At 35.5% G+C, this 27,149-nt stretch overlaps 6 protein-coding genes, 1 long non-coding RNA gene and 1 other non-coding gene across 16 annotated transcripts; 5 read left to right on the plus strand and 3 right to left on the minus strand.

Annotated features, from left to right (window-relative positions):
* The first annotated feature begins 985 nt into the window (after window positions 1–985).
* Window positions 986–4,592, plus strand: LOC125218619 (shaggy-related protein kinase alpha-like). 3 transcript variants are annotated; one of them, XM_048120331.1, is made up of 14 exons: window positions 986–1,167; window positions 1,255–1,314; window positions 1,834–2,073; window positions 2,159–2,251; window positions 2,350–2,409; window positions 2,487–2,759; window positions 2,861–2,935; window positions 3,133–3,189; window positions 3,276–3,416; window positions 3,501–3,551; window positions 3,629–3,724; window positions 3,837–3,920; window positions 4,018–4,120; window positions 4,202–4,592. In XM_048120331.1, the coding sequence occupies exons 2-14, from the start codon at window positions 1,255–1,257 to the stop codon at window positions 4,270–4,272; spliced, it is 1,404 nt and encodes a 467-aa protein (XP_047976288.1). In that variant the 5' UTR covers window positions 986–1,167; the 3' UTR covers window positions 4,273–4,592. The 3 variants fall into 3 exon arrangements, with proteins under 3 accessions (XP_047976288.1, XP_047976287.1, XP_047976289.1); XM_048120330.1 differs by having other exon boundaries at window positions 986–1,314; XM_048120332.1 differs by lacking the exons at window positions 986–1,167; window positions 1,255–1,314 and adding an exon at window positions 1,584–1,701.
* Window positions 4,593–5,847: 1,255 nt separating this feature from the next.
* On the plus strand, window positions 5,848–9,288 carry LOC125218621 (E3 ubiquitin-protein ligase At1g63170-like). Its single transcript, XM_048120333.1, has 5 exons — window positions 5,848–6,537; window positions 7,197–7,316; window positions 7,393–7,525; window positions 8,353–8,517; window positions 8,771–9,288. The coding sequence occupies exons 1-5, from the start codon at window positions 5,978–5,980 to the stop codon at window positions 8,945–8,947; spliced, it is 1,155 nt and encodes a 384-aa protein (XP_047976290.1). The 5' UTR covers window positions 5,848–5,977; the 3' UTR covers window positions 8,948–9,288.
* Window positions 9,289–10,504: 1,216 nt separating this feature from the next.
* TRNAG-GCC lies at window positions 10,505–10,575 on the minus strand. The gene has a single exon. It is a non-coding gene; the product is annotated as a tRNA-Gly (tRNA).
* A 365-nt stretch (window positions 10,576–10,940) lies between these two features.
* LOC125218456 (cell division protein FtsY homolog, chloroplastic) lies at window positions 10,941–13,947 on the plus strand. Its single transcript, XM_048120126.1, has 11 exons — window positions 10,941–11,341; window positions 11,585–11,689; window positions 11,792–11,865; window positions 11,939–11,997; window positions 12,378–12,415; window positions 12,692–12,812; window positions 12,895–12,963; window positions 13,051–13,133; window positions 13,218–13,286; window positions 13,441–13,503; window positions 13,620–13,947. Exons 1-11 carry the CDS (start codon window positions 11,018–11,020, stop codon window positions 13,731–13,733), a joined length of 1,119 nt encoding a protein of 372 aa, XP_047976083.1. The 5' UTR covers window positions 10,941–11,017; the 3' UTR covers window positions 13,734–13,947.
* A 556-nt stretch (window positions 13,948–14,503) lies between these two features.
* On the minus strand, window positions 14,504–16,382 carry LOC125219340. Of its 3 annotated transcripts, none has more exons than XM_048121289.1 (3): window positions 16,038–16,374; window positions 15,305–15,451; window positions 14,504–14,807 (listed from the first exon to the last, which is right to left on the minus strand). In XM_048121289.1, the coding sequence occupies exons 1-3, from the start codon at window positions 16,272–16,274 to the stop codon at window positions 14,664–14,666; spliced, it is 528 nt and encodes a 175-aa protein (XP_047977246.1). In that variant the 5' UTR covers window positions 16,275–16,374; the 3' UTR covers window positions 14,504–14,663. The 3 variants fall into 3 exon arrangements, with proteins under 3 accessions (XP_047977246.1, XP_047977248.1, XP_047977247.1); XM_048121291.1 differs by having other exon boundaries at window positions 14,774–14,915; window positions 16,038–16,381; XM_048121290.1 differs by lacking the exon at window positions 14,504–14,807 and adding an exon at window positions 14,874–15,011 and having other exon boundaries at window positions 16,038–16,382.
* Window positions 16,383–17,474: 1,092 nt separating this feature from the next.
* LOC125218907 lies at window positions 17,475–18,338 on the minus strand. Its single transcript, XR_007176045.1, has 3 exons — window positions 18,192–18,338; window positions 17,820–17,966; window positions 17,475–17,748 (listed from the first exon to the last, which is right to left on the minus strand). It is a non-coding gene; the product is annotated as an uncharacterized LOC125218907 (long non-coding RNA).
* Window positions 18,339–20,489: 2,151 nt separating this feature from the next.
* On the plus strand, window positions 20,490–22,206 carry LOC125224520 (elicitor-responsive protein 3-like). Its single transcript, XM_048127931.1, has 5 exons — window positions 20,490–20,625; window positions 21,197–21,262; window positions 21,466–21,592; window positions 21,702–21,816; window positions 21,906–22,206. The coding sequence occupies exons 1-5, from the start codon at window positions 20,556–20,558 to the stop codon at window positions 21,966–21,968; spliced, it is 441 nt and encodes a 146-aa protein (XP_047983888.1). The 5' UTR covers window positions 20,490–20,555; the 3' UTR covers window positions 21,969–22,206.
* Window positions 22,207–23,020: 814 nt separating this feature from the next.
* LOC125218953 lies at window positions 23,021–26,344 on the plus strand. 5 transcript variants are annotated; one of them, XM_048120773.1, is made up of 8 exons: window positions 23,022–23,177; window positions 23,385–23,504; window positions 23,593–23,711; window positions 23,797–23,890; window positions 24,461–24,582; window positions 24,712–24,864; window positions 25,790–25,888; window positions 26,032–26,344. In XM_048120773.1, exons 3-8 carry the CDS (start codon window positions 23,619–23,621, stop codon window positions 26,092–26,094), a joined length of 624 nt encoding a protein of 207 aa, XP_047976730.1. In that variant the 5' UTR covers window positions 23,022–23,177; window positions 23,385–23,504; window positions 23,593–23,618; the 3' UTR covers window positions 26,095–26,344. The 5 variants fall into 5 exon arrangements, with proteins under 5 accessions (XP_047976728.1, XP_047976730.1, XP_047976726.1 ...); XM_048120769.1 differs by having other exon boundaries at window positions 23,385–23,711; XM_048120772.1 differs by lacking the exon at window positions 23,593–23,711 and having other exon boundaries at window positions 23,385–23,546.
* The last annotated feature ends 805 nt before the right edge of the window (window positions 26,345–27,149 follow it).

Here is a 27,149-nt window from a genome sequence, read left to right on the forward strand (position 1 = left end):
CGTTGATGCGGTTTCCGGATAAGGGGAGAAGATAGTGGGGGAGGGCGTTTTGCTGAAAGTCGAACCCTCCATAACTAGGGTTTGAGAGGAAGAGGAAGGAAGAAGATGAAAGATGAGAGGAAGGAAGAAGATGAAATTGAAGTGTAAAAATAATTAGAGAATTAATTAGGGAGTAAAAAATCAGAATTAAAAGTTTAATTTGGTCAAAATCGGGATTAAACCCGTTGACCGTTAGTTTTTAACGGAAATGTTGACGGAGGACCAAAATGATCAAATTTCCATATGTTCAGGACCATAAAATCGAAAATATAATGTTTATGACCAAAAACATAAAATGACCATATATTCAGGACCAATTTTGGCTTTTACTCTATTTATATTTATGATAGTTTAGGTATTACTGTTATTGCAATTGAGGAGCAATAAATACAAATTACTATACATATTGCATGAATAAAGATATCCAAACAAATTCACAACTAACTCCATTCAGCTGATTACATAGCACTATATTGTAATTTTTATTTTTTTTTAAAACGGCATGAATTTTAATTCAAAATTAAGAAAGTAAAAATGAGATAAAAAGAAATTGTGTTAGTGAAAAATAGATCACTCACACCTCATTAGAGAAGAAGAAATTTCTTTAAATTAAAATTTTTTATTTTTAAACAGAGTTTTATTGTTTAGAGGACGGAGGGAGTATAACTACAAATTCCCAACAAGCTAAATAATTTAATTTAATATTTCAAATTTTGAAATAAAAAAGTGTGAATTAAATGCAGGCCAAAAAACCCACTTGAGAAAACCCCCACCAATCCACACCGTGCGATCGCGTCAGCAAAGAATCGACAATGGAGATTCAAAGTCAAAGCGATCAAAGATAAAAAAAAAATGGTTGGAATTCGGAACGAAGATGATTAGCTTTGAAGCTTTGACTGGAGGAAATTAATTGAGTGTGTGAAGAGAGAGAGCGATTTTATCAGCATTTATTTTTCTCGGAATTTCTTTTCTTTTTGGTCTCTTCTCTCTCTCTTCTCTCTCTCTTCTCTTCTCTTCTTTTGTTTCTGTTTTGAACGCAGGGAAGAAAGAGAGAGGGAAAAAAAGAGAAACACATTTTCTCATTTCGTATTGTGGACTGTGCTGTTTGTTCGGTTGATTTGATTGGAGGTCGAAGAAGAAGAAATTTCCATCTGATTCCTTTTTTCTGCTGGCATCTTTTTGGATTTGTTAATTTCTTATTTTTTGGTGAATAAGATGAATATGATGCGGCGGCTGAAGAGCATTACTTCCGGCCGCTCCTCCGTTTCAGATCCTGTAATTTGTTTTCCTTCTTCAGTAATGAATTTTATTTTATTTTGATTATAATCAAAATGTTAAGCATTTTTGGAACTATTTGGCGAAAATGTTTGGAAATTTGATGGATTGTATTTTTGGTGGTTTCCATTTGAGCTTTTGATGATTTGTCCTTATATTCGATGTCGTTTTTAGCATATATGTTATTCTTGTGTATAGAATTATATTACTACTACATTCTTACTTTCTTAGAGTTGATATGTTGATACGTGTGGACTTCTTCCAAAGTTGAGAATTTGATAAAGACAGGAAAGCTTGTGATTTCGGTGGATTTTGTTGCTGTCTGGTATTAAGTGGCTCTCAGTTGAAGCTGCGATTTGTACTGTCTCCTTTGTTAAATCTTTGAAGGTGTTTATAGTGAATAATCAATGATGCATTGGCACCGAATTTGGTAGCATTTGTAGGATTTTTGGAAAGGAAGTGGAGTGAATCACAAAAACAAAAGCCAAATTCTGAAGTTTGATGATCTGTTTGTCTTAGGTTGGGGATTCTAGCACTATCAAGAGGGTGAAGGTGGATCAAGAATTCAATCAGAGACTCCCGTGTGGAGTAGAGGCAGTAGAGAACAGTATGAGGGATCCGGAGCAGCACAAAGCAGGTGAAGCTGTTGCTAGCACATCTAGTAGCAATCATGATAGACATGACAAGCCTGGCCACGATGAGCTTCCTAAGGAGATGAATGAGATGAAAATCACAGATGATAATGAGGAGAGTGTCAAGGTTAGATTTCGATTCTAGTTTCCTGTAACATGATGTTAGTTTGATGGATAAGTTTGTTGACATGGTAACTGGTTGCTGTTTCCAGGATGTGGAGCCGACAGTCATCAGTGGCAACGGGACAGAAACAGGTCAGATAATCGTGACTTCAGTTGGTGGCCGTAATGGAAATCCAAAACAGGTGATTGTGATTGTGCTTACTGGTTGTGGTTGATCATGTTAGCATCTGTTTAATATGAATATGCATGCATGTATAATTTTGTGATATCTTCTCCTCAGACAATGTCTTACATGGCTGAGCGAGTTGTTGGTACTGGTTCATTCGGCGTTGTCTATCAGGTAATTTGGAAGAAATTTAAGTAGTTATGAGAGGCAGTGCAGTATATTCTGGTGTCCTAATATGATTTTTGGTGTAGGCTAAATGCCTTGAAACGGGTGAATCCGTGGCTATAAAGAAGGTGCTTCAGGATAGGAGATATAAGAACAGGGAATTGCAGGTTATGCAGTTGCTTAGCCACCCAAACGTTGTGCAGCTGAAGCATTCCTTCCATTCTACTACAGAGAAGAATGAGGTGTACCTTAATGTTGTTCTCGAGTTTGTACCAGAAACTGTTTATCGGGCTTCCCGGCACTACAGCAGAGTGAATCAGCACATGCCTGTCTTTTACGTGCAGCTTTATGTATACCAGGTACATTCCATTTCCTGTGATAGCTATTTGTCTTCTGAGTGGTTTCTTCTATGTTGAAATTTCGAATCATGGTTCCTGTTGTTTCTGATCCAAATTTGCAGATATGCCGGGCCCTAAATTACATTCATAGAGTTATTGGAGTCTGTCACAGGGACATTAAACCACAGAATCTACTGGTATGTATATTCATTATTTTGTCTAAGTGGTGCATTGTTGTTTCTGAATTAATTGAGGCTTTCTGCTCGAAATATTGAAGTCTTCACATTTTCCGCTGCTCTATTCATTTATGGATTCACGTTGCTCAACTGCAGTGAATTTTCACGCTTTTGCCAAAGCAAGAGTTGTTCATTTTCTCTTCTAATTTATGCTGCAGGTTAATCCTACCACACATGAGCTTAAGATATGTGATTTTGGGAGTGCAAAGATGCTGGTATGTAATATCTCTGCTGAGTTTGAATGAAGTCCTACCAATAATGCTTGAAGATCTCTCATTGAGATTTGTGTTAATTGGTTCAGGTACCCGGTGAACCAAATATCTCCTACATCTGTTCACGGTATTATAGGGCTCCCGAGCTCATCTTTGGAGCTACAGAATACACGACTGCGATTGATATGTGGTCAGCTGGCTGTGTTATGGCTGAGCTACTCTTGGGGCAGGTAGGCATGCATCTATTCTTTCTCTGCGAAACATCTGCTTAGGTCCAGTCGGAATTTAGTGATCACGTTATTCTGTACATGCAGCCTCTCTTTCCCGGGGAAAGCAGCGTTGATCAGCTAGTTGAAATAATCAAGGTATGTTTGTATATTCTTTACACCTTACATCTTTTCTCTCGTTGCATCCGGAACCTCAGCTGTTAAATTTTGTGTAGGTTTTGGGAACTCCAACGAGGGAGGAAATCAAATGCATGAACCGAAACTACACAGAGTTCAAATTTCCTCAGATTAAAGCCCACCCATGGCACAAGGTTCGTGAACCTCGACTTGGAAGCTCTTTCCCTTACCCTTCCCTGTTCAGATAGCTACGTACTATCCAAATAATCCATGTAAAATCACCATTGACGAAGTTTTCGTTCACAGGTATTTAACCGGAGAATGCCAGCTGAGGCAGTGGATTTGGTGTCGAGGCTCCTCCAATATTCCCCGACTTTACGTTTCACAGCTGTAAGTACTTCATCTTTAATACTCGTCAATAATACATACATACACACACGCATTCCAATTTCCAAGAACTTGAATATGTCTCTCATTTTTCATTTAGTTGGAGGCTTGTGCACACCCTTTCTTCGATGAGTTGAGAGCACCAAGCGCGTCCTTACCAAACGGGCGACCACTGCCTCCTCTTTTCAACTTCTCACCAGAAGGTGAGTGTTTCGCCTACACCCTTTAACCCTGAGCGCTATCTCCGCCTCTCAGTTATTAACTGTTGGATCTTCATCTTGCAGAGCTGGCTGGCGCACCTTGCGAGCTGCTGCAACGGCTCATTCCAGAACATTCGAGGAAGCAAACTTCATGAAACCAGGAAAACTAAGTAGAAGAGATTGGTGATGTAGAAATTGGAGTTCATCGAGTGGATGACAAGACGGTTCTGATGAAGCACGATGAATGGCTGCTCGGAAATCCTCCTTAAACGGTGCTGACTGCTTTGTACATATGGATGCTTGCAAACCGGAGATGGTTTTATTAATTTATCTCTCTTGTATTTAGTTCTTTTTGATCAAATTTTTGTTCCCATTAAAAGAATGAGATTCCCTTTTTGCGTTTTCGTGATTCATTCGATTTGTAAGTTTCTTACTCCGTCCGCCTCACTCTAAGCAGAACATCTTTTATTTGGCATGAGATTTTGTACTTTGTTGTTTTATGAGTTCAGCAGATAGAGAATAAAATAGAAAGAGTGAGATTTCTATTTTAAAAAAATGCCATTTAGGATAGGCATTCGAAAAAGGATAACGTGTTAGTTAGAATGAGATAGAGGAAGTATAATATAACACATCATTACCATGCATTAAAATTAATTATAATTAATATTACTATGATTATGATAGTGAGATATATTCAGGTCTGAACGTTAAGTATAAATAAAACTTAAAACACTTGCAGTCCATTGGATCCTATGATCTAACGGTTAGATTAATGCCACGTGTCATCTAATAATGTAGAATTTTAGACTAATAATGTAGTTCGGATAATAATGTAGCAATTTAGTTTAATAATGTAGCATTTTAGTCTTACAATATAGTACATTTCTAGTCTAATAATGTGCCTCGCCTAATAATGTAGATTTTTAATATGATAATGTAACTAATCGCAACCATCCAATCTAATGATCAAAGAGCTGTGATTTGTGCTGTGTTTTACACTAAAATGCTGTAAGGACCCTAACACACCCCTTATGATTATGATTGTATTATTATGTAATTTTAATTTGTAGAGGCACACAACTGGTCCCCGTATGTGTTTTAATGCGCAATTGATAAAGTAAAAGAGAAAATAAAATATGATATTATTTATGATGAATGAGTCCTATTTAAAGAAAAAATAAAATAAAAAATTTATAATTTTAAAGAATGAATTAAAATGAAAATAGTTTCTGTTTACTTATAGAATAATATTGATAAACTTTTTGTTAATAATGGATTGTAGAGTTCAATATTTGATTTTTTGCGTGCCATTATTGATTCAGTAGAATAAATTAATTATTCCATAGGTATGAGTTGGCGCTCGACCAATCATGTAATTGCAACATGGATAAGCCATTTTATCCTTTTCACTTTCAATCGATCCCGTCATGTCTACATCACTTGACTTGACTTTTTTTTTTGTACTCCTCGTCCCACTTAATTAGGCCTTAATAACAAAAATTTTGTTGAATATGTTTTTATAAAAAATAGAGGAGGAATGATTATAGTGAATAATTTTGAGCACCAATAGATCATGGCATCATGCTGTTTTTTTTCCGGAACCGATTTTTGTTGTTCCAAAAATCAGTTAGATAATTAATATTATTGTAATTAATTTTGTTAGTACTAAAAGTTTATCAGCACTAATCAAGAAAACCACATTCAAACCGATAAAAAATAAATTCTCGAAATCTCTCACACACTCGCATCAGATCTTCATCTCTGACCGTCCGATCAATCCAGCGTCATTACAACGTTGTAACAAAATTCCAATCAACAAACACCGTCGCACCCCTCTCCCGCTCTCCGGCCAAGAAAACGATGTCGTCTAGCGCCGAATCTCCGCCCCCCGCCGCCGTCGATCCAACGCCGTTACTTTCCGATCAGATCTTCCGCCCTCGCCGCCGCCCTCGCTTCCTCCGCCGTGCACCCAGCCTCCGCGGCGCCGCTAACTTCCTCCGCCGCGCCAGCAGCCGGAGCCTCTCCTTGCGCGAGCCCTCCGTTCGCGTCCGAGAAGCGGCCGCTGATCAAATCGAGGAGCGGCAGAGTGATTGGGCTTACTCTAAGCCGATTGTCATTTTAGACCTCGTTTGGAACATCGCCTTCGTTGTCGTCTCAATTTCGGTGCTGATTATGAGCCGGAACGAGACGCCTTCGATGCCTCTGAGGCTCTGGACTGTGGGCTATGCGCTGCAGTGCGTTCTTCACGCAGTGTGTGTTTGCTGGGAGTATATGAAGAGGTATTCGGAGCGGAATTTGGAAGGGGGCGACGGACCTCAATTAGGGCATGTGAGGAATTACTCCAATTCGAGCTCCGGGAGTGATGATGTGGATTCTGGTGGTTATTTTTCCGATCACCGCCAAAGTGATGACGAATCTAGGTATAGTTTAATTTTGTGCTATCCATTTTTAGGGTTTCTAAAAATGTTCGATTTAGGGAAAATGTTCTTATTTTAACAGAGTTAAGTATGTTGTGACTAAATTGAAATAATTTGCAACACAAATTAGAAAGAGCTCTATTTATGATTTGGTGATGATTGTGCTTGAAAAAACTATAGTTAGTTGAATTGTGTATCTAAGGTTTGTGAATTAGGCTTTAGATTTTGTCTTGTAGAACTTGTTTCAATTTTCAGTTGAGGAACTGTTGGTGCTTGATGAACCAAGAGAAGTTTGCTTGCAAGGTGCTGAGTGATTGCAACTTCTCTGTTGATTGAATTAGTTGTAAGTAATCTAGCAAATTATTGAATTAATTTGAGTCAACGGCCATAGTATACCAAATACTTATTTATTATATCCACCTGAATTAGTTGGAAGGAATGCAGTAGGGAGAGAATTAATTTGAGTCAATGGCCTCAGAATGCCAAGTGGTTATTGATTACTACATTATTTACTGGTACTAGCAGCTTGATGTCCTTCACCTTTTTTCTGATTGTGTAAATATTATCCAAGAAGCTTTCCATTGACCGTTTATGCTCCTTATTATCCAAATTAAGTGACTTGTATGATTAAAATGTTAACTTGCTGATATTTTTCTTGGCAGCGTTGCTAAACATCTGGAGTCTGCAAATACTATGTTTTCATTCATTTGGTGGATAATTGGTTTCTACTGGGTTTCTGCTGGTGGCCAACGTCTGACTAGTGAAGCACCTCAGCTTTACTGGTTTGTCTATGCACTGAAGCTATTTCAGTTTTGCTTATGTCCAGTATTTACAAACTCTCATTTTTTTCCCATGCAGGCTGTGCATAACATTTTTGGCTGTAGATGTGTTTTTTGTTGTCATTTGTGTTGCTGTAGCGTGTGTTATTGGACTTGCTGTTTGCTGCTGTCTACCTTGTATCATTGCTATCTTATATGCTGTTGCGGACCAGGTAGGTTACATGCTAGTATCTTTTAGTTGCCGCAATCAGTTAAGTTTTGCCATTTTTAAACAGATTTTGCTCTTTCTTGTAATTAAGGATTTGACCTGACCAGCTTAACAAACTGAAGGAACTTTCCTCATTAACTTGAGTGGCCTGTTAATATGCTGTGTGGTATTTTTTATGATGTTAATGACGCCAAATTTTCTGAATAAGTTGGGAAGGATAATTTACCTACTGTTACGAGGTGCAGTAACAGTATGCTATCCGTGTACCTGAATGGCTTGCAAGTGCAGGCAGTACTAATCTAGGGTGAAATCCCAAAATCAACATAAAGAAAAAGGGAGGTGGAATATTTGAAGTTTGGGACTGTCTGGAAATTGTCCTTCTAATCAAGCCTGTAGATATTTTGTGGCCCCTCTTAATTTCCCAGTTACTATCATCTCGATATCAAATGACTTTTTACTTTTAGTGCTTGTTAGTTCTGCACTGACAAATGAAGGGAATGTTATATCTGCTATTGTATTAGACATCAAAAATTAATTTCATAGCCTTGTGTAAAATCAGCCACATGGCCATGACGTAGTTTGCAATGGCTGGCTAGGCTAGGATAGGCAGTGCAGCAGCTGCTTCTTAAGGATGTTCTTTCTGTCATTGACGTGTCTAGTACTTTTTGTTACTTTTTATGCCGTTGCTAATTGTGATCATGTAACTTTGAAATGTTCCGCTTCTGTAGTTGTGATGGCCGGACTTGAATTTAAACCAACAAAGAATTGTGTGGGACTTCAGTGATGTCAGTTTATGCCATAAAGTGTGTGTTCTTCTTGTTTGTGTTACAGGAAGGAGCTACTAAGGATGACATTGAGAGACTACCTAAATACTTATTTCGTAGAATCGATGATTTTGAGAAGCAAAGTGGTGAAATTCAAGGATCATTTGGTGGAATAATGACAGAATGTGACACTGACTCACCCATAGAGCATGCCCTTCCTCTGGACGATGCTGTATGTCCACCTATACTGTTTATACTTTCTGTATTGTTACTTTTTCAATCCAGAGCGACGAGATATCTCCTATCATATCATGGCATAAGTCCACTTAAGCATAGTTTTATGTGTCTGTACAGTAGTTGCTGTTGGTCACCACTCACCAGTATTTACCTCAGCATATATTTAGGGGTGATTGAGATTTGCCTTTTATATTCTACATTAAATTAGAATACAACTGATTATGACTAATCTTGCATTGGGATTGCAGGAATGCTGCATTTGCCTCTGTGCTTACGATGATGGAACTGAACTGCGGGAGCTCCCTTGTGCCCACCATTTTCACGCAGCTTGTATAGACAAGTGGCTGTACATGAACTCTACATGCCCTCTTTGCAAGTTCAACATACTCAAAAATGGCAATTTGAGTGGTAGTGAAGAAGCATGATCATTGAACCACATCGCTCTGGGCATTATTATTCTACATTGCAGCCTGGATGCTGGTGTGTGGTCTCGTCCCTGCCCCGACCGTTGATGCGTCGCGAGGCGGAAGCTTCCCGTATATGGAATATACCTACTATATATATGCATAGCCCTTTCTTGTTAAATATACAAAACTGATGTTGTAATGTTGAAACATTTTGTTTCCATTCCAAATTTTATAAATGTGAGCTACAAGAAGTGCCAGTTTTTTGGTTTCTCACGAGTGTTTTGTAAGAGGACAACCATGTATTTACGCCGACGTCATTCGGTGATTTTATGTAAATCCTTAGGCGCCATTATTCTCTATATTCTAAGCCTGTTGATTTCTCAGTACCTACATTTTCCTTTTAAAACTCCTTAAAAATAGAAAAAAAAAAAAAAAGTAATATGTACTGAAATGGTAGTAAAATGTAAGTTTGAGAAATGACAAGTGATATTTTTATATTTGAATTTTATGAATATTATTTATGAAATCTAAAGGTTTATTACTTTACATATATTACTTTTATGTATTTTTATAATTAATTTTATTGATGTTTTATATGGAGTATTATTTATTTTAAATATCTCAAATATTTCCACTTACTATTACTCCCTCCGTCCCACATAATTTGACACACTTCACTTTTATCATTTTTGGTAGTGACCCCATATTCCACTAACTCATTCATACTCACATTTTATTATAAAACTAATACTTTAAAAGTAGGATCCACATCCCACTAACTTTTTCAACTCACTTTCCATTAGATTTCTTTAAAACTCGTGCCGGGTCAAAGTGTCCTAAATTATATGGGACGGAAGGAGTATGTCTTTTACAAACCTCATTGATGAATTAAAACATGACTTGTTTACAATTAAACTAATGGACTCATATATTGTACGAGTCTACACTCAACTCAAATTAAAATTGTATGTTGGGCTTTATCTTGGTCAAATAACAAATACTATTATAATATTATTTTGTTCATATTTGATTATTTACAATATTATAATTGAATAATTTTCACTATAATATACTACTATTAACCGTCAAATTCTGCATGACATCGAGTTACATTCAATATATGTATTGAGAGAGAATGAGATTATATTTATAACTTTCTAAATAGCATTACCACCGGATTATATAAAAAAAAATCACGATAATAACATAATTTGAGAATATACTTAAAAGAGATTACGATCATGTTTTTTAATTGCATATAATATTATGTTATTAATGGAAATGCTACGAGTTGGGACTATTACACAAACCGTTTCCCATTTCATACTTCTTTGATTGTATCTAAATTTAATAAACAAAGTATATAACACATTGTGATTTTAAAAAATCGTAATTACTATATCACAAACCTATAACATATTATTAACCACATATATTGTCATGGACGAGATTTTACAAAAAATAAAATAAATAAATAGGTGACCCTCTACTGATAACTAAATCATTGTCAATTAATATAAATTGTAGGTTTGTGAAAAGCTAAAAAAAACTTTTTGAACGAAAAATAAATTTATCTGCACCAGCCGGGAATCGAACCCGGGTCTGTACCGTGGCAGGGTACTATTCTACCACTAGACCACTGGTGCTAGTTACTTTGTTGATTCGTTTAAATAAATATAACAAGTTGGAAGTTAAATTTCAATTCGATTAAACTTATTGTAGAAACTAAGCTTGCATAAATAGATTTATTAATCAAATTGGGGATAAGATTGTTTTATCAATCAACAAAATGATTTAAAACCCTGAAATTAAACTTAAATAATAGTATTTGATTAATCATGAAAATTTTCTTACCATTCTTGAGTAATAGACACAAAACACGCCTATATAGTTCATGAAAAGCAACTAAATATAAACATTTTCTCACTTAACACCCACAGTCATATCTAATTGATAAATTAAATTAAATATGCATAGCCTTAGTCATATTTCTTGGGTGTATTTCATTTGAAAGAGCATACGGCGACGTATGATGGTGAAGTTGTAACTCTATCCAGTCTGGTCTCATCAACAAGCCAGAAATCAAGAATGTCATCTCCGTCTGGGCTCTCGCCCCTCCCCTCGAAACCGCTGCTGCCGCCGCCTCGGGCCACTTCCTCCGCCACTCTCCTCCACTTTCCATCCGACCACCAATATGCTTTCTCTTCCAGAGCCTCCCGCTTCAAGTGCTCCGCGGGAGACGCCGGCTTCTTCACCAAACTCGGCCGCTTAATCAAAGAAAAAGCCAAGAGCGATGTCGAGAAAGTCTTTTCTGGCTTCTCTAAAACTAGAGACAATTTAGCTGTTGTTGATGAGCTTCTGCTCTACTGGAATCTCTCCGACACCGACAGGGTTTTAGATGAACTCGAAGAGGTCCAAGATTCTACCTTTCTTCTTAATTCAAGCACCCCCAATTTTGTTAACATTATGATTTTGAAATTACCAATATTCCTTGCTCTTTCTAATTAGCTGCATTAGTTTGGGGTAGTTATCTATCTATCTATCTATACTTGAATGAGCATTTGTTTTCATGTAGAAAATGTGATTTCTGCACATTTTCAGATTTCTAAATGTGGATGTATGGAAAATTGTCATCTTTCCTGTTTTGAGGTGTAGGTGTTGTTAGTGGCTGATTTTGGACCCCGGATTACTGTAAAGATCGTTGATAGCTTAAGGGACGATATATACGCTGGCAAGCTCAAGTCGGGGCCAGAAATCAAAGTAATCATTTTCCAGATTTATATTCACATTAGTCAGAATGATCAGTAATGTTATGTTTCTCAATGCATTCACATTAAGTAGACTTGCCTCTGTGATTTCTAGGATGCTTTAAAGAAGAGTATATTGAATTTGTTGACGGCAAAGGGACTTAAAACCGAGTTGAAGTTGGGCTTCAGGTCAGACGTTAGTTCAAATAACAATGCTCATACTGAAACTCTGATATGGTGGCTAACATATGATTTTAATTAGGAAACCAGCTGTTGTCATGATAGTTGGTGTCAATGGAGGTGGTAAAACTACATCTCTTGGTAAGTTTTATCAAAATATCATGTTCATGCTGTGAAAACAATTTTTATGCTTTCAAAATGCATTCCTCCTTTTCCCCGATTTGCACATGGAGTTAGGATTAAATCTTGATGGTTAGTTTGTGACCACAGTCGTAGTCAATTATCCTGTTTGTGCTTGTTGGTTGGTGGCCGGGAGAATTTCTTGCCCCGTTTTTCTATGTTAAATGACTAGCCACTGAGTTGCTTAATATCGATGGGGCACCCTTGTGTCTATGGTGTGCTATTTTCGTCGTTCTAGAATGACTTCTGTATAACTTTTATGGTGCTATCCATTGTAAGTCTGTTGTTTGTCTGACGACATTGATAAATAATATCGAGCTTCGATTGTTTTCTTGATGCAGGAAAGCTGGCCAATAGATTTAAAAATGAAGGGACCAAAGTGAGTTGATAATTTTCTTGTTACTATCAGATCAATAACTTGTAATGTCATCAAATCCTTTGGTCAATAACTGTGGATTTTTGAAGCGACTCCATATGTGCGTATAATTCATGTGATGGAGTACCGAGTATGCTTCTAAGACGCCTTAGTTGTTTTCTCTTCGAGGAATTTTTTTGTAGAAAAATGCATTGAGCTAGTCGTATGTGCTACTTAATCATATTCAAACTTGGATAAATATTATCTCTCATTCCATCGGGTACTTTTAAAAAATGGCAGGTATTGTTGGCTGCAGGAGACACATTTAGAGCAGCTGCAAGCGATCAATTGGAGATATGGGCTCAAAGAACGGGTTGTGAGATCGTCGTAGCTGGAAATGAAAATGCAAAGGCAGCTACAGGTAATCGAGTGCCTGTCTACAGTTGAAATTTACCAATGCAGTGGTCTATTCCAACACATGATCTTGAAGTTTTCATGAGTAGTTCTTTCGCAGGCTGTTAAACGGGGTAAACTAGAAGGTTACGACCTTGTTCTGTGCGACACCTCTGGACGTAAGTTTGATTGCCTAATTTCACTTGATGCCCCACACTTGGTGCGAAGCTCTTATTAAGATGATATTGCTTATCCGTAATTGACAGGTTTGCACACTAATTACAGCCTTATGGAAGAATTGATCGCGTGCAAGAAAGCTATTGGAAAAGTTGTTCCCGGTGCACCCAATGTTAGCACTCTCCACTTTATTTAGCCCTTGAGACTTTTGTGATGCAAAAAATATGTTATAACCGTGATTTCTCGATTTTGGCAGGAAATCCTGCAAGTGCTGGACGGAACAACTGGTTTGAACATGCTTCCACAAGCAAGAGAATTCAACGACGTAATACATTTCCCTTTACTAGTGGGCATTTTTCTGATTGATTTGTGTTTGGCTACACTTACTTTAGACAACATATAAACCTCAGCAACGTATAAGATCGATGTTTAAGATGTAATATCACAAGAGCTTATTTCGCCAAACACTTGAATGCCAGGTTGTGGGAATTACTGGTTTGATTTTGACCAAACTTGATGGCTCAGCAAGGGGTGGCTGTGTGGTAAGTTTTTCAAAGATGTTAGGTTTGCATTCTTTTGAATGAAATTCTTGTACGTTTTGTCCAAGTCACTAGTAACGTAAGCTGATGTTCATTTGTTTAATGTATTGGGCTCATAGGTGAGTGTAGTTGATGAACTCGGAATACCTGTGAAGTTTGTTGGTGTCGGAGAAGGCGTGGAAGATCTCCAACCATTTGATGCTGAGGCATTCGTCAACGCAATATTTCCATGAAATTTTGTCAGCAGAGAGACTGTAAATTTTATGTGGTCTTAAAGAAGGAAGTCTCAACAACTTGCACTTGTATCTTTAGATCGAGTTTTGGGGTCTTATTTCGTTGTAGATTTGTGAATTTTGCAACCGGATCAACTTGGGACCGGAATAAAAGGGTTTCCGGCAAAGATTATCTTATGATTGTTTGAATATATGCATAGCTTGATTAATCTTAGAGAAGTATATTATCTTTCTACCACTTCAATTTATTCTGGAAATTGAGTTCTGGTTGTAGTACGTATGTGGAACTGAAAATGAAAATTTGAAGCCTTCAAAGCATTTACTTTCTTGCTTGAAATATATGTAAGAGAGTTTAAATGCACTACTTTTGCAATTTTAACACAAGCTTTGAAACGTTGCAAATAAATGTATGTGAGATATATTGTAGAAATTGTGGGCATGGAGGTTATAGAATGATCCGAAGTGGAGGAAGTGTTATTAGTATACATCATATAAATAAATGCCGATTTAAACATTTGCAAGAGGTATTTTATTGTGTAATGTCTCACATTTTCTATTACATTCTATAATTTCATAAAAAGATATCGATTCCATGACATGCACTTTAGCTATCATATATATGCATTCAACTTCCAAGATTACGAGAAAAAACCAACTTAAAAATAGAAACGTAGTTTACACACCATATAATTGGAAAACAAGTTTAAATACTAAATGAATATCATTTAAATACTACTCCATCATAGAAGCATGTTCAAAAGCAGGTCAGAGATATGAAAATTCTTGAGCATGGATCATAAAATAAACCATGGTTGTGTTCCATCAAACAAAGTACTATAAACACATACCCCTTCCGCTTTGCTAGTATGTCTAATCGAATGTATACTACATTAACAATGCCCCATTAAGTAGAGTATGGGAATAATAATCTCACAAACTCGACATGGGCATATTGTAGAATGTGGCCCGAGTCAAGAATGCCAGCCGCCCTGATTCCTTTAGGCGGAAATTAACTGCAACCACTGTTACGTTTCTCCCGGTCCTCACTACATTCGCATCAATGATTACTTCAGCCTGTGACATGAGTCACGAGTCAGCTGAAGAAGACAGATCCAATTATGTTAAAGATGCTTATTGTGAGAGAGACTTCAAACTACTGGAGGTTCCTGTGGTGGAAGTCACCTAATAGTTTCACCACTCTTAGACGAATCTTGGTGTGTAATGTTCACATTCACTCAAACGGAAATGAGATACAGTTGCAATTGCAGGTAAAGTCAACTACAAGAACATGGAGAGAAATACGTGTTCATGGGATTGAATCTCACAACACAATCCTAAATGGATAATCATGTGATAATTAGTCATAGCTACACTCTCCAACTAAAATAATCTCACAACTCAATCCTAGACTACATCTCATGATTATTTTATCTAATAAACTGAATAGCCACGTAGAAGACTAAAAAAGTACTATCATCTTTTTATCCTTTCCACACCTTTCAGTGCCAACATATTTCAAAAACTAGTGTCGAGTAAAATGAGCATCCGTGTTTATATCCTTAAGAACTCACATTATGTGGAGCAGCAGAGAGATATGAGAGGCCAAGTTCTCCAAGGAAGAGATCTTTGTCGTCTCCAACGACTGTTCTAGCACAAGCAATGGCAACCCTCTCAGCAACAGCCCCAACTGCACCTCCATGCATTCCACCATATGCATTCTATGCGTCCAACCAGAATAGTTCAGTCAAGTGGGACAAAATCACAAAAATTAACTCAAAACAATCCACATTCATGAAAAGAAAACAAGCTAGAATGATGAATTTCAAGAAATTAGCTTACAGATAACCAACAAATTACTTACAGAAGCCAGGCTGCCTAATTTATTAGCTGAGAATTCCATATTACATGAGCTGGGCGATGATCATTTCTAAATTCTAAGTAACCATATCTAGCTCATAGTAGCTCTTAACTAGTCAATCACAATCGTGTTAAATACTAGCAACCATCTCGTTTAGCAGATGCGTTAATTACCCAGCCCTTTACTGATGAGGTTAGAAAAACTAATTTATCAGCAAAAATGATGGTAAAATTTACAAGATCAAGTAAATTCATTCCCTCTCCAAAAGCATCGGAGGAAAACTAAAACCTAATATGTACCTAACATTTCATCCGAATTACTAGTTTTTCCCCAATTTCCCAATTAACCTAGAATTTGGAGACCCGCAGAGATAAAGATACAGAAAATCCGAGAATCGATCAATAAACTATACCAATAGATTGAGAGAAATCGGCGGAAAGGATTACCAAAATTGGAGCTTTGACATGGAGAAAGCAGGAGATTTTTCCCCTTTGGATAGAAGTGACCTTAAGTCCTCCTCCTATAAGGTAGGAGAAAGAGTCGTCAACGTTGTGCTGTGGTTTGATTGTTTGAGCGACTCCCATACGCTTCAAAAATTCAGCGATTGCTTCGGAGTATTCTGTTGGTACATCACTAGAGACTGAGGCAGCTGCCACCGCCGGAGATTCTTTTATTGTGCTCATTCTCTCCCTCGCTCTCTCTCTCTCTCAATTCCAATTTCCAACCAACCACTTTCAACCTATGCACTATTGGCCTATTCTGCTCGTTTCATTTTTTCTTATTATGAAAATAGCTTTACATTTCTTGTTAATTAGGACTATATTTACCCACTACTGATATAGAGTACTAAATGAGCATTTAGATTTATAAATGACTAACAACTTCATTCGCCCTCGATTAAATGACCCAGTCACTCATAACTAATAATAGGGCCCAATCTATTCAAATTGAGTTTAATTTGAATCTAAAATTTGGTTGGCATTAGATTGATTTTCTTTTTCTTTCTATACGACCAACGGTATATTTTAAAATTCAACCAATCCACAATTAAAATTAATTTTTTTAACTAATGTGATAAAATAAAATATAAGGTATTTGGACTTCTCTGAGTTTTTCACATTTACACATACTAGTAAATTGTTTGAAATTGATTCTAAAATTTTAGGATTGGATATTTCACAAATAATTCAGTTTGATTCAAATAATTTTTTCTTTAAAATTCGTTTTTTCAGAATAACTTTAGGAACCATTTTAAACCAAAATCTTAGTAGGTGTGAGCAAATGAAACAAAATGGGCATAATATTATTTTACATGGTGTAATGAGAAAACTAAAATCATTATAGAATAAGTCTAATGACTACTCTTCATGTGATTATTTGGTTTTTGGGTAGAACCTACGAATTACTTCATAGGATCAGAGCGGATTATCCACTGAATGCTAAATTTAATTGACCTAACAATATATCCATAGACGAAAACTGAAAAATAATTGTCCCAAGAGTATATCGAGGGTCTAAATTTGAGTTAATCGGATAGAGAGCGGTTGGTCTAATCCGATAAAAAAAAAACCAACCCCTTCAAGATGAACCTTGAAGGATTTGAGCAAAGATATTAACATAGGAAACAAAAATAACAATAAGTAGTACTCCTTGATGTAAAAAGATAACTTAAACTACTAACATAAATTTAATGAACTACGGAGTATATCATAGTAATCAATTGATTTTAAGAAAGAAATCGGTGAAGTCAAACCAAAAAACAGAAAAAGAAATCAATTCCTATCAATAGGGCCTACAGGGAATAAAAAAAACTCATGATAAAACACATTTCAATACCAATTGTAATAGAAAAAGAAATAGAAATAGAAATGGCAATGGCATATTATTTGAATAGTTTTGAGCCAGTCGGCCGACTACTCACGTTGTACTAACTCATTCTACTCACAATCATTCTACTAATTTTTTTTACCCACTTTTTTTTAATAAAGGCAAACAATTTCTTAAAACAATTCACAAACGACTAGAAAGGTGCAGGCTGTAAAATGTAGCGCGACTCAAGTAGAGCAGTCGCCCCGTTTCCTCTGCCCGGAAACTAACCTCAACTATTGTCCGCTTATTGTGGCTGCTTACCAGAGACGCCTCCACAATCACTTGTGCCTGTCAGTGTGGCACAAATTAAATTACTTAATTCTCAAAGCTGTTGAATTAATTAAAATGTGGAAACTCACATTACGCGGAGCTGAAGAGAGATAAGAGATGCTAAGCTCTCCAAGGAAGAGATCCTCATCTGTCCCAACTACTGTCTTAGCACAAGCAATAGCAACCCTCTCTGCCACTGATGCTACTGTAAGACCATGCAGCCTTCCAACTCCATTCTACATATCAAATCAAATTCTCCCATCAATTTCAACAGCAGCTAGGATCCAATTTTAAAGGTGGTGAATTCTATTGCAATTTCAAGTTACATTAGGCAACATCAACATATACATTCCGAATCAGATCTGAGAAATAAAAAAATTACACAGAGAAATATATACAAAGAATGAAAACATGCAGCCAATTTCAATTTGATCTAAAAAAAGAGATTAGATTGGGTATACCAGAACGGGGGGTTTAGCAGTGAGAATGCAGGAGATTTTGGCCTTGTGAAGGGAGCTGAGTTTGAGAGCTCCGCCTACAACTTTGGAGTAAGCGCCCTTGACGTTGTATTCTGGTTTGAGTGGGGTGAAAAGCCCCCATTCTTCCAGAAATGCCATAACTATTTTGTAGTCCGTCGCCGGAATTTCGTTGCTCGCCATACTTCTTCTTCTCGCTCTGTTGCAATCATTACACATATTTATACTCAAAACGCTTCTACTAAGTGAAAGCGCAGCGTCATTGTCACGCTGCTTTAATTTGGAGCTATTCAATTCTTACAGAGGAAAGTTGACAATTTTTCATTTTCTTGTCTTTTCCTTGTACCAAATATTTCCTCACCACCTTACATATACTCATATACTTCCTCCGTTTCATAGTAGTTGAGACATTTGTTTCCGACACGAAGATTAAGAAAAAAAGTGTGTAATGTATTAAATAAAAAAAATTAAGTAAGGAAAGAGGAAAAAATAGAAAGAATAAAATAAAAGAGGGAGAAAAGTAAGTGAAAAGAAATGTGATTTTTACTAAAAAGAGAAATGACTCCATTACTATCAAAATAACAAAATGACTTCACTACTATGGAACGGAGAACGTACTAGTATTGTAATATTGAGAATATTCTGTGACTTAATTTGTTGTGTTGCCACAAATATATTAATGAACGAAAAAAAAATATATTTCATATAATAGTTGATAATATTATCTTGTACTCCCTTCGTCCACGAATATGAGTCTCGTTCATCTTTTTGCATTTGTTTTATAAAAATAATATAAATAGTTAAAGTGGAGAAATGATAAAGTAAGATAGAGAATACTATATTTTAACTTTAGTGAGAATCTAATCATTCCCATGCCTACTTTTATGTGACTATGTCTATAATTAATTACTATTACATGAAAGTTGGTATTATTAAAGAGATGGGAATATTTCACAATTCATAATTTTGCTATTCCATTAAGCTAATTAAATATTTTTTGGAAAAACTTAGAGAATGTCCAAAAATATTTTCCTTTTTACATTATTCCATTAACAAGAAATGAGATGATAAAAGAGAGAAATAAGATAAGAGAGAAGTTGAAAATAAATAGAAGTGGTTAAATTTTCTCTTATGGCTGAAAAATGTAAAATGAAAAAGAAATGATCTTAAAACAAAAAACAGCACCTCAAATGAATTAAAACCTTAATACATAAACATCTTGTGAAAATCATTTTCATAAGTATTGGATATACATCATACATTCACCCTATACCAAATTAACAGTGTATTCTTTTTTTCTTCTAAATCGCGTGTAAACTCAGTAGTTTATGAACCATTTATATAGTTCACTATTTTTAAAAATGTTGGCAATTCATTATTTTAATTAATGTCATCCATTCTTTAGCATAATTTTATAGAAATGAAAATATTTCAGATGTACTAGCTTTTTGTTTAGTGTGTGCCATGCAACTATGAATGTTGAATGATAAAATTTAAAATCTACATTGTTTTATGCTTCGTGGTTGAACATCTCTTCTTTAAAACTTGTTATTACTATTATGTTTTGATTTTTATTCAATTAATTATACGACGTAGGCAAATATTGGCCATCTAGGTAGTTAGAGTTTAATGGCTAAAACCCAAAATTTCAACATTGCTTCGTCATGTACAAGTAATGGCTAAAATTTCAACATTACGTCGTTCATGTCTAGAGGCTAAAATATCTAGTTTCGAATTCAATCATATTTGGGCAAGGCAATCTGGTTTACAAATCATATACGGCATAATTTAGCATACGTAAATAAAATTGTTAGTACATAAAAGTCATATTTTAAACAGATTATTATAATTTTTAAAAAAATAAAATCATAGACACACACAGTACACGTTAATCCTTGCGTGACTTGAACCTTATGGGCTAGAAAAATGCTTTTCATTGTTCAAAATAAAATAAAAAATTCTATTTCCAACTAAATTATTAGTAGTAATTTTTTTTTATGTTGATGAATTCATGAAAATTAGTCTATATTTATTTTTATAATATAGTAATTTACATTTTTTTTTCTTTCATTTTTGCTCCTATATTTTCTTTATATATCAACCTTCAATCTACAATATTACAATTTTTTTATATAATTTACTAATTTTTCATTAAAATTCAATCTCCAACTATTAAAACTATTCACATATATTTAAATAAGGAAATAATTATTGAATACTAGAATATTAGGTGGGTCCCGACGTCTTCAATTACAAAATCAGTTATAAATTTGACAGAAGTAGAGTCGAACCACTCTGTCAAAAGGATTCTCAATTTGCTCTGTTTTTGAGTTTCATTTTGATCTGAAGATGAGCACCCGCGGAACCCTTGAAGTTCTTCTTGTTAGCGCCAAAGGTCTCGACAACTCCGATTTTTTATGTATGTTTCTTTCTTCACCATAATCCTCTCATTTCCTGTTTTTTACATTTGCAAAATTCCGTGCTTTTTTAACATTTGCAAAGATCCACATTGATTAATAGTTTCGATGTTTCAGTTGTTTTGAGATTCACGATTCTTAGTTAAATTAGTAAGCGATCCACCGATGAACGATTGATTCGTTAGATTTGGACTACTTTTCGATTTGATTATTTTGCATTTCATTATATCGTAAAGTTGATGAAAAATCTTCTCAGAAGCTAGGTAAAAGAAAAGGTTTGATTTGCTTAAGAATGTCACTTGATTAGTGTGATTGAGAGATCAAAACTGCTGATTTGATGTTGTTAATCATGATTAGATCGTGTTGGATTCTAACAGAATCCTGATTAAGAGCGGCAGTATTTGTATGTGCTAATTATATGCTGATCGATTAGATGATGATCCAGGAATAATTGACTGCAAATAGTGAATTTTTACCGAAATTGTATGTTTCACTCTTCCCATCTGAATAATCTGTGGTTTATGTGTTCACTTATGGACTAGTACTGCTCTGTCTTGATCTCCGATTTGGCAGCTAAGTCGGATCCTTATGCGGTCATCACCTACCGAACTCAGGAGAAGACTAGTGGCATTGCATCAGGTACATTTTTGTTCCATATTGCTCTGCTTGCATAGTTGCATATGCATGGTTCAATTAGTAAGAACTAAGAGCACTTGCATATTTGTTGTTTCGAGAGTTCTCACTGTTTTAACCAAAAAGAACAATTCCTTATGAACATAATCACAAACTCATCAGAGGCTAGTTTTAGGCTTTCTCTCATTGATCTTTATTGTTGTATCCAGTTCAAGGATCTAGCTCCGAGTGGAATGAGAGCTTCCTCTTCTCTATATCCAGCGATGGGACTGACCTCAAGATCAAACTAATGGACAAAGATACGTTTACAGCAGACGATTTTATGGGCGAAGCAACGTAAGTAATATAGTACTGTATATTATAGTATCTTGTAAAATTCTTGTCCACAGTTGATGTATGATCAGCATTGTTGTCTCATGATTCTTGAATTTCTTGGCAACACTAGAATTCCTCTCCAGCCTCTGTTTGTTGAAAATAACGTTCCCCCCATGGCATACCATGTCGTCAAAGATGACAAGTACTGCGGAGAGATCAGAGTTGGCCTCACTTTCACTCCCCAGGTCTGAGACATCCTATGAATCATGGTATTTGGTTAGTGTATGTATCGTCGTGTGTCTGTTCCTGAAATGATGTTTATTTTTCATTGCAGAGGAGTAGAGGCCTTGAAGAGGAGAGCTATGGAGGATGGAAGCAATCATCGTGCGTGGAGTGAGGAAGATGTTGGAATCAAGAGTCAGTTTGTGAACTCTCATGTGATTGCAACTGTTTGCTGTTTTGATCATTTAAGGAACTACATTGTGATGGATTTTTGCTGTTTTGATCATTTAAGGAACTACATTGTGATGGATTTCAAGTTTCAGCAGTATTGGTCATGATGTGCTTATATGCATCTGATCTTATGCTCTTTCTGTTTTACCTAACAATTCAATTAGACAATTACTGTTATATATGATGTGGTGTTATTTATTCATCATTCATTATACTGTATTATCTGAATAGAGGCATTCATTTTTTAGGTCTAGTATGGAGTAGTATGTATAGATAAAAATAGTACAACTACATTATTTAATAAAGAAGAATAGGATTTTGGAACATGTTATGCTTTTAATAATAGTATGTATTATTTTAGCTAATTTGGATCGACTCATACCCAATCGAAACTCGTAAGGATATGACTTGGGGAAATCTTAGTAACAAGGATGGTAATACTTAATCATGAAAAGTGATGATTGGACTTCTTCACGACCTCATTTAAAATACAAGTAAATTATATTCTGTTGGAGTAACAAAAAGTTATTATTTTTTCAAGTTTTTGTTGTTGTGGGGCGCAATGCGCATAATTGCCTAATTTCCTATACTTTTGTTGTGCAATATTATGATAATTGGATGCGAGATTAGATTAATTCGAAAAATAAGAATTTTACTCTCGAATTTTGAATCAAGAAACCGAGTTTCTTTAACAAAAAATTTCACAATAAATCGGATAGTCGTCGATCGTCCGTTTAAAAAAATAAAAAAATAAAAAAATTTCACAATGCGGGGGTTTAAAATGATTTGTAATTTAGAGTATCTTAAATCATTTTTTTAGTTTTTAAAATAACGTGGGGAGTACTATTATCAAAGTGTATGATTGTTTACGATGTTTTAAGTACAAATAAAATTATTTAATCCTTTCCATTTATTGCACAAACTAAGATAAAATCCTAGTACGGAGTATTATTTTAATCTTAAATTTGGGGAATCATAAAAAGAAGTGGTTTTATTATCGACCTTTTTTTAAAAAAAAAATAAAAAATTAACTGCTGTTCTCTTCTTCTTCTTCTTCTTTCCCTCCAGAATTTTCTGTTTATTTTGGGGGTTAATTGAGAAGAAAGATCCAGAAACTTGAAGCACAAAACCTGAATCGGTGCATGAGCAAACGGTGAGTTTTACAGCTCTCTTATGTAAACCCTAATTCACCTCCCATTCTCACACTTGAAGTCAATTTCAGCAGAATGTAAAAAGTTAGAAAGAACGATTCGGATATGTTTCTTCCAGAATCCAAATGCAACTTTCAATTTCTCATCGTCTTGTCTTATTAAGCTCTATTTGTTTATGTTCCTTGCTTACTTGAGCTTCATAATTTTAGGATTCAGCTCACAAAATGCTTATGGGTCACGCTGAGAGGCTTGGTTCTGATAAAAATCTGCTGCCTTCGGATTCCGGCTCTGACCTTGATGTCGATGAAGGAGCCGATAATCCTCCGAGAGTACTATATGCAGCTTCGTTCAACGAACTCTCATCGAAACATGTTAATTATGATACTATAATATGGCTCTCGATATCTCTGTTGCTAGTTTTGGCTTGGAGTGTTGGGATAATTATGCTGCTTTATTTGCCCTATAGAAGATATGTGCTTCAGAGAGATATTGCATCGCGCAAACTCTATGTTACATCGGAAGGAATAGTTTATAAGGTTGTTAATTATCTTGTTTGATTTTGTTAATAAATGTCTTGGTGACAGTGGGATGATGGATGATGTTTTTCTTTTCTTTGTTTAGGTGTCTAGGCCATCGTATATACCCTTCTTATCGAACAGAAATGTTGAGAAGCATGTTCCTCTTCCATTGATTATCGATGTTATAATAGAACAAGGTACACCATGAAGCTCTGAATCCGTCAGCTTCTCTGTTTGCTCTTTCCAATTGATTTACTTCTTTTTTAGTAAAACGTAATGGAAACATGCATTTGGATGTACCGTCTAACTTGTGGGGCAGTTTTCGGGTATTGATCTAACTTGATTGTAGGATGCATTGACTAACTATCAGTTTTGAGTTATTGAATGTTGTTCGTACTTGTATGTGCTTCTTTTGTAGACTTCTGTGATGCCTATAAATATTTCATCACTTTGGGCATTGGTAACACTATTCTGTCTGATAATTAGGTCGAAGATCATTGGCTGTGTTCATACCTCATATACATTGATGATTTACTTCACTCGGCTAGATAAGCAATGGCATTAATAGTAGGGAAGGTTGATAATAACACATGTTTGAAGCTTTCTAGTAAAAACTCGCTTCACCACCCCACCCCTTTGCTTGAACAACATTACAATTGTTCTAGACCTTATCTTGATTCCTTCTCATCAATCACCACACTTACTCTTCTCCCTTTTATATGAAATCATCGATGTTTATATATATGCACACACATGTGAATATGCAGGCTGGCTGCAATCATTGTATGGACTGCATACATTTAGAGTTGAAAGTATTGTACATGGTAAGGCTGCACCTGTCGATGAATTACAAGTTCAAGGACTCAGTAACCCTGGACTTTTGAGGAAGGTACTGTTTGTCTGACCCAAATCATCTAAACATATCTCTGATTAAGAATAAGATTCTTACATTCGCTCATAGTTTCCTAGGCTAAGTTGTTAGATTGTAATGTAATTCTTAATTAATTTACATTTACAGGTTATAATAACACAGGCTTCAAAGGCTATACAAGATACTGGCATAAGCTGGGACCCTAACATCATAGTTAACAGCAGTGAAAGTATGTTTCGCATGGAATCTTTGACCTTGGGTCCAGCAGTTTTAAGATCACCATTGTCTAAAAGCAAAAAGGTAAACAATACTCAGACCCCTTGTTAGTAGATGCCATCAGACTTTCTACCAGATGCCTGCTTTTTTTTTATGGCAGTTCTATATTCACCTCATGTCACACATGTCAATCTTAAGGTAGCTTTAGTTGATAGAAGAACACATAGTAATTTGTTTGTGCATGCTCTTAGTTAAGGTGGTTGAAGTAGAAAATCATTGTGCAGGTTCTGACCATGTTTCTTCTGATCACCATGGTTCTTGAAATTACTTGTGCCCTGTAGCAATAAATAGCCAAGTATGTTTTAAAGTGACTGACCGCGATGTTAATTCCATATAGTATTATGATAAGAGTCAAGGTAATCACGCCAAGGAAATAAATAAAATGTAAAAACAATAAATATGGGATGGATGATTTTTATATTCAAAAGAAGGGGAAAAACTGTGACGATTTACGTTAGGTGTTGCCCCTGGCTCGAAATTCTGATGAGCTCTGATGCTTGACCAAATGACGTGCTCACCATGAACCAGATTACTCACAAATTTTCTTAATGATCCCTACATCTACAATCTATTCTATTCATAATTAAGAATATTACAGTTTATCCTGAAATAAGCTTTTGAATCATAACTATGAAGTATGAATAACTTAATCAATTGACTGATGTTCTTTCCCTTCCCTGACACGATTCGTAAGGAAATAATTTTATTCCTATCACATTATTCTTACAGTGTTCATTGCATCTCAATAGCAAAACTATTAACTACCAAAATGTGATGAATTGCAGCATGGTCTCATGACTCTCATGAACTCATGTCTTCTATACGCATTTGATGCAAACCATAGAATTTGTTGTGCCAATTCACGGACGCTAAGCTCCGTGTGCTGTAAGTTGTCAAACTTGCTTATGAGAATTGTATACTCAATACATTAGCATCTTCTGACTTATAGATAATGGGATCTCCTCGCCGGGCTTTGATGGAATCCAAAGGTGTGGTACCTACAGATGCGATGCTTAACAAGCTAGAAGAAGTGAACAAATCAGTGAAGGTGATCTCTATTTTCTTTATGTTGCTGCACAACTCTTAATAGTTCTATAAATAAAGATACTTTTGCACGGATCAATAATTGAGGGTAAAATATAGCTTCATTTGTGCTTCTATATCTGACATATTTCTTGGCCTCATAACCAGAAACTTGAGTTTCTCATTGAGAAAAAGCAGGGCTCGGCCGGTCCGAGTCAGGACGATGCATGAGAATTCAAAGCGCGGCGACCTTCTCTGGAGGAAGAAGCTAATGCAAATACATATTACATTGTAGTAGTATTTTAGAATTAAGAAGTGCAGTATTGTAAAAATACCTAGTTGGTTGGCTCTAGTTGAGTTTGAACGCTCGAAATTAACTTATGCAGGTGTGTACATATGCAAATCGAGTTTAAAGATAGTTTGTTATCTCTTTTAAATGATTGAACTTATATATAGTTTCTGAAATTTGATTTTTAATTCATTTTTTCCCCTAAGATGACTTTATTTTTCTGTTTTTGTTTTGTTTAGTTCAATTAAGTTTATTTTATTTACACTTGTAAACTGAATAATAATTTATATAACTAAGTTGTAACAATATAAGTAGTCAATAAGGTTGAACTTTAATTATCCTTAATTAATTAAATGAAAGTCCAATGGTAGAGAATTATACTATTTGATTAATCTCCAGATAGATTGATTAAGCTTTAATCAAAATTTAGATTCGATTGAAAATTGAAAACTTAATTAATCTATTTTATTCATTTAATTTAATTATAACAATAGATATTTGTTATTATTGAAAGATATAGCATAGCTTCATAATCAATATAGTAGTATTATAAAAGCTACCAATAGTTTGTATCTATCTCATCAAACTACTCCAAAATGAAAGACTAAAGAATTCAACATTTTTTATAAATAGTTAAATGAACGTTACTGGACAACATATTACTTTTAGTTTCGGATACTTTTTACAGGTTACTTAATATGTTAGGAAATCGTCTCTCAACATCTTTTGAAATTAGTTATATTGAGAAGGGTGTAGGTGAGCTGCAGCACAGGGGATAAAAACCTTGTGATATAAAAAGCTCGACAGTCAGTTTTGTATTGGTTGTAACAGAAATTAGAAATCAAATTTGAGGATTCATTGTGGAGAGAGCTTAGAGGTTCATCGATCAAGAAAGAGGGAAGTTCTTGGTGATCGTTGGTGCAGCTCGCTCAATGATCGTTGCCAATATTGGTTAGTCATTCAGCTGCTGCGTTTCAATTGTGATAGGCTAGATTGA

Source organism: Salvia hispanica, chromosome 4, assembly GCF_023119035.1.
Source record: "Salvia hispanica cultivar TCC Black 2014 chromosome 4, UniMelb_Shisp_WGS_1.0, whole genome shotgun sequence".
Classification (NCBI taxonomy): Eukaryota; Viridiplantae; Streptophyta; class Magnoliopsida; order Lamiales; family Lamiaceae; genus Salvia; species Salvia hispanica.